We start from the raw sequence: 6,493 nt of genomic DNA, 5'->3' as shown, positions 1-6,493 counted from the left end.
TTTACATTACTTCCCTTTAGAGCCTTATTTGAGGGGAATAGAATCTTTTAGGGCATAATTGATCAGTTAATCACCAACAAACAAAAAAAAACATCAACAGATAATTTTGAAGTTATATTAATATTCAAAAATGTAATTTTTCTTTCTGATCAAGCGTCCCTGTGAGTTGACAAAAATTTAATCGAATATGATAACTAAATTCTGAGATATTGAACTTTATTAAATTTTTTTTTGTAATCTTCTAGTTGGAAAATTCTCTTGAAGTTGTGAATTAGCCTGTATGTGCAGTTATTTTAAAACAAAACACTACAAAGGTTTAATTATTAGGTTGATGATGGAATGGTCGAACGAACAAAATTGATTTTGAGTCAAACTTAAAAAAATTACAAACGATCGCTCAACAAATCAATATTAAAAGTTTGGTAGCAGAATGAAGCAATTAGCTAATCCTCCACAGACACTAGAAGCTCTTGAAGATATAAATTACAGATTGTTTGGAATTAAATAACTTGGGAAGAAATCAATCACCTGGTGAAATCCATGACTAGAAAATTGTGGGAGTATCAAATTGATAGGGGTGGTCAAAAAATTTATAATTCAAAAATGTTTTTATCTTTGATTTGATTTCTTTTGAATATTAATCAATTACCGCCTTTGACTAGTTGAACATTTTTACCAAATTTGGTCAAATAATTCGAACGCCTTCTTGGTGTTGCATTTTTATGTCAAAGGGTATACTTACACCATGGACTGACTGAAGAATGGAACCCATGATTTTCAACATATAATATGCCATTATAGAAATGAAAATCTGATCATGTATATAGTATTTAATATTGTAATAAAAGCAATTAATATACGTATGACTATGAAGTATTGCCACTGTGTTATGTAATATTTTGTTAAATAAAATTATATAAAAGATCACATAAAAACATTTCAAAATACAAAGCGGGACACAATTATTTGAAGAGTAATCTGTAAACAGTAACATTAATTAATTCAATTAATTAATTAATTTAGTTTATCTCTTTTGACACACATGAAACAATTGTTAGAATAAAATCAAAATTTCCACTACAATTATAACCAATATGTGTTGTTTTAAGATTAAACAATTTTGAACAAAATCGAAAAATTGACATTAATAAAACATTTTTCACATTATTCGCTTTTTATATGAACAACGGAAACTTCAAAACAATATCGATGCCTTTTTCACAATGATACAAAAGCTATTTAAAAGTTCTAAAAATTCCAAAAAAATCGAATAGAAAGGAATTCAAATTAATATAATTATGAACGATATAAAGCTAAAAAGGTACATTTTGTAAAAATATCACAGGAATATGCTATGCCGTTAATGGACTTTAATTCTAAACAATTATTAACTACTCATAGCCTTGTTCAAGTTTATCAACGAATTCCAGTCCAACTTTTTCAAGATCATCTCCAAAATTTCGTTGGGCAACTGCGCCAAACGACTGTCGGTATTTCGATTCAGTTTCTCTATAACCTTGTTCCTAAAGCCGAGAATTTTGTTGGACCTTTCGATAGCTTGGCGAATTTCGTACGAATATCTTGGAGTGTAGGCTACCAGGTCGGTGTTTTTCAAGAATTTCCTTAGTCTAGGATTCTCCAAGTACTCCACTGCTTTCAATTGGTCTGCCTCCAGAAAAGACTTGATGGTCAATGATGTTCCTTCAATAGGTTTCACTATGGGAAAGGAATGCTTCATGACATTGAGCTGCGTCCTTACATATTTGAAGAAGTTAGGAATGACGCGTTCTGTAACCTTAGAGTTTATTATTTTAGTTATCTGTTTTATATTTCCTTCGTTGATCTTGGTATAGTCTTGCTCTACGATATCTTCATAAGTAATTTTCTGGTCCAATTTATTAGGTGGTGCCACATATTCATCGATAGTCTTACTGCACTTATCGATTTGATCGCGGCAAGTTTTCATAAATTCCGATTCGACATAGGAATGGAGCCTTTCTAATTCCGTATTATCCCTTAAAATAACTGTCCTCATCACAGCTCTAGAGATCAAATATTTTTTATGGTTTTTACTGTAAACACTTCCTGTTTTGATACGCTTGTAGAAGGGGTCAGAACCGTATAGTAGTAATAATTCTTCCATCTTCACATGCATAGCATACTGATAGGGAATAAAACCTTTCTCATCTTCAGAATCCGGATTGGCGCCCTTTTCCAACAACATTTGCACTGCATTGTAATAGTCTCTTTCCACTGCGTAATGTAAGGCAGTTTTCGAGTCTTTACCAGGCAAATTGACCTCGCAATTTTTATCAGCCAAAAGAATTTTAAGGATTTTTGGATTATGGAGCGCCAGAAAGAGATTAATGTGTTCGTTGCGGTTGAAAAACACCTCCCTTCTAAAGTTGATATCAGCACCAGAACTCAAAAATTCTTGAACCATCTCGACATATTCTTTCTTTATTGCGAAGTTCATGAGAGAGCTCAAAAAATCCTCGCTGAACCAATGTTCCAACTTATCGAATTTCATTAAATTCAAGACTGCCGTAGTATTGTGCTTCTTGACCAATTTTTCCATAATTTTTTTCACGACTTCCTTGGTAGTACATCCTACGATTGTTTTTGTTAAGTTGAGAACGTGACTGTTTACCGTAAAGCTACTTATGTAACAATGGATTGGAGTTTCACCAGCAGAATTAGTTACGGTCGCTGATACGCCTGCTTCTAAAAGAAGCTGTACAGCTTTGTGGCTGAGTTCTCTGCATGCCAAGTGCAGTGGAGTATCGCCAGCTTCGTTTTTTGCTTCTAATAGTTCAGCATCTAAATTCTTGATCGGCCAAATAAGATCAAGTGAATCAGACATTGCAAGATAATGAATAGCCGAGTTGCCAGAGTTGCATCGAGCTGATAGGTCAGCCCCTAAATCAAGAAGAGTAGTAATGATTGGCTCCTGTGTGATCGTATGATCGTATTTTGAGCAACACAAATGTAAAGCAGTCAGTCCCTCATTATTTTTAACATCCACAGCTATGTTGTGTTTTTTAACGAGGATTGTAATAAGATCCAGAAAATTTGTCTTCACGGCAATATGAAGAATTGTGCTTCCATCAGGTGTTGTGGAGTAGGGATCAGCACCACGTTCCAGCAATTGAGTTAAGAGCCATTTATCCCTGTTCTTAATTGTAAGGTGTAAAGGCGTCAAGCCTCCCATACAAGGTTCATTCACGTCCAAACCTGGAAACTTGAGCAAACAAATTAATATATGTTCGTTCTGTTTTTGGATAGCAATTCCGAGTGCGGTGTTAGATTTATAATTTTTATTGATGTCGGCTCTGTACTCCAATAGCAATTTGATAGCCTCCAAATTACCCTTTTCAATTGCGAATTGCAGAGGTGGGGGAAAATCTCCATAGGGTGAATCTATTTCTGGATTACCATCGGGCTCGAGAAGTTCTTTAAGAATGTAAAGATTTTCGTGTTGAATAGCAAAATGAATCAGACCTTTTCCTTCTTTATTGCTACCCAGATATGGATCTGCTTTGTGTTGTAATAGCAATTCAACAATATCTGGACGATCTTTAGCAACCGCCAAATCGAATGGCGTAAATGAATTTATGTCCTTCACATTTACGTTGATTCCTTTACCACACAATAGGAGTTGTAAGATTTCTTTATCTTCCTCTTCGATGGAATCTGTCTTTCGCGGGATGCTATAGCAGGCGTAATCACCAATAGTTAGATGTAAGGGGGTAATTTTGTACCTCTGAAATTCAATGTTCGGATCGGCTCCATATGCGATCAGTAAGGTGACAACTTCAATATTTCTGTTACTAACGGCCCAATGCAGAAGTGCCCAGTTAGAGTCATCCCTTGCGTTTACATCGCAACCATGTTGGATTAGCAGTTTCATTATTTCCACATTGTTGTACAGAGGGTTATTATTTCCTTTTTTAACTCTGTAATCAGGTTTCGCTCCGTACATCAGAAGAACCTCGACAATCTCCAAGTGGCCATTATCCACAGCTATTCTAAGACAAGACCGGAGAAAATTCTTTTTTCGTATCTGTTGTCTTATAGGAAATTGCCTATTTGCTTCTAAGATGAGCTCTACTATTTCAATACTTCCATTTCGAACTGCGCATTTCAATACCGACGAAGAAGTTCCTGACTGTTGTATGATTATTGCTTTATCCTCTTTGTAGTCGTATTGCAATAAGATTTTCACTATATCGATGTGACTTTCCGCTACAGCTAGATAAAGGGCTGTATAGTCATTTGCAATAATATTTGGATCAGCTCCCTTTTCTAGTAGGGCGAGCGTAATTGCTTTGTTCCCTTCCCGAGCTGCAATATGAAGAGCAGTTTCCCCATCTTTCTTGAGAGTATCTACGTTTATCTCTGTGGTATCTAATAAAAGCTTGACTAACGTCAGGTTTCCTCCCTGCACAGCTTTATGAAGGAGAGTTTCGCCTGTTTTTGGATCAACAATATTCGTATCAGCACCTGCTTTCAGCAACATATGCACAATTGCTATGTTATCATTAACTTCATCATTGTTCATAGAGATAGCTATTTCTAGTGGTGTTATTCCAGATCTGTCTTTCACTTTTACATCTACGTTTTCCGCTTCCAATAACATCTTGACTATATCAACTTGTCTGTGTTGACAAGCGATATGAAGAGGAGTTACCCCGAGCCCATCTATGGTATTTACATAAGCTCCATATTTTAACAGAATCTTGACCATGCCCGGTTTATTGTTCTCTACAACATCTATCAGCGGTCTAATAGAATTTTTCTCGAAATCGTTCACATCTCCATTTCGTTTCCATATTGCGTTAGGATTCACTCCATTATCCAAGAGTATTTTCACTTTATCTTCGTCATCGTTGGTGACTGCTGCTTGGAAAACAGTTGAACTAATTTCTTCAGAATCGATTTTTTTCGACTTTTTTAGGAGTGCTGCGAATATTCGTGGATGTGCATGGTTAACAGCAAATTCGATGATGCTTTCTCTGTTGGGAGGCTTCCAATCAGGATCTGCGCCCTCCTTCAAGAGAATTTCAACGGCTCTCAGGTTTTCAGCAATAACAGACAAATATAAGGGCGTCATTTGTTCGTTATCAAGCACATCCAAATGGTTAAGTATACACGTATATACGAGTTTACGCAATATGGCGGTGGATTTATTTTGAGCAGCGATATGCATGGCTGTTCTACCATCTTTCCTAGCAATATTTTGATTAGCATGGTGGTCCAGCAACAGTTTGGTCCTGTACCAGTTATCATGTTGAATGGCATAATGCAGAGCAGTTGCGCCATCATTATCCTTAGCGTCGATTTCAATACAGGAGTAATTCTGTAGAAGGTAGGTCAGTATTTCTTTGTCCTCTTCCAAAACTGCTAAATGCAGAGCCGTTCTTCCATCAACATTGCGGTGGATATTGGGATCTATATCTGCTCTCAAGAGAACTCGTAAAGTGGGCGGGTCGTTCTGTTGAATAACCAGATGAAGGGCTGTTTCATTTCCTGGAGTTGTGGTGGCGTTGTAATCTATGTCTTCCCGGTAATACATTTCTAGTTCTTGCAACAATGACTTATTAGCGGTGGCTGCGGCATAGTGTAAACAGTTATAACCACCAAAATTGGTGTTGATATCCACATTGTTATTTCTGAAATATCCAATAATAATATGTGCAATTGCAGTGGGATCTATTTCTTGTATTATGAGATCGTTTAGAGGGAATTCTTTCCACTCATTAGAATCCATTGTTTCAGATATAACGATACAAAACACAACATAACATATATTTAACTCGATGGAAAAACGGAATGGCAGTAACATCTGATTAGGGATGACCAAGTGTACATAGATGTATCAGGTACACCGAACATCAAGTTTAGATGTTTTGTTACATACCTACTTAAAATGTATTCACGTTTAACAAATAATAATATCCTTCCTTATCTGCTTAGATTTTTGATTGATTCGATATAATGAATCGATAATAACTATTTTAAATCGTTTATCGAATTCGATATATCGTCATATTCTTCGACTTAAAATGTATTAGCGTTTCACAAATATTAATAATATCCTTCCACATTAGATGCATACATTTTTGATTCATTGGATATAATGAATCGCTAATAAATGTTTTTAAATCGTTTATCGAATTCGATATATCGAAATTTTCGATGAATGTTTTCCATTTCTTATATTTCGATAAAAAATATGTGTTCATCAACTGAGGAGATTCAATTTGCAACGAATGTAAGCCACATGTTGGTAATTATCAACAGAATGATAAATTTAAAGGAATCGAATGAGCATATTTCAATAATTTATATTCGAGTGATTAATGGATTTCCTTTAATCTATCTCAAAATTATCTCAAAAAGTCGAAAGATAAATATGTGTATTTGGATTTTGATAGATTAATATTTCAAGTATTATTAAAAAAAAATTTGCTATAATTGTTATTATTTTTTT

At 35.1% G+C, this 6,493-nt stretch overlaps 1 protein-coding gene across 1 annotated transcript; it reads right to left on the bottom strand.

Annotated features, from left to right (window-relative positions):
* Nucleotides 1-1,229: 1,229 nt before the first annotated feature.
* On the bottom strand, nucleotides 1,230-5,858 carry LOC123678339 (serine/threonine-protein phosphatase 6 regulatory ankyrin repeat subunit B-like). The gene has a single exon (XM_045615321.1). The coding sequence runs from the start codon at nucleotides 5,843-5,845 to the stop codon at nucleotides 1,388-1,390; it is 4,458 nt and encodes a 1,485-aa protein (XP_045471277.1). The 5' UTR covers nucleotides 5,846-5,858; the 3' UTR covers nucleotides 1,230-1,387.
* Between the last annotated feature and the right edge of the window lie 635 nt (nucleotides 5,859-6,493).

Source organism: Harmonia axyridis, chromosome 4 (assembly GCF_914767665.1).
Source record: "Harmonia axyridis chromosome 4, icHarAxyr1.1, whole genome shotgun sequence".
Classification (NCBI taxonomy): domain Eukaryota; kingdom Metazoa; phylum Arthropoda; class Insecta; order Coleoptera; family Coccinellidae; genus Harmonia; species Harmonia axyridis.
The sequence above is the reverse complement of the archived record's forward strand: the minus strand, read 5'-3'. Positions and strand labels throughout refer to the sequence as shown.

Coding starts and splice junctions, on each gene's coding strand:
- LOC123678339 (XM_045615321.1), bottom strand. CDS start 5,845: ATGTTACTGCCATTCCGTTTTTCCATCGAGTTAAATATATGTTATGTT.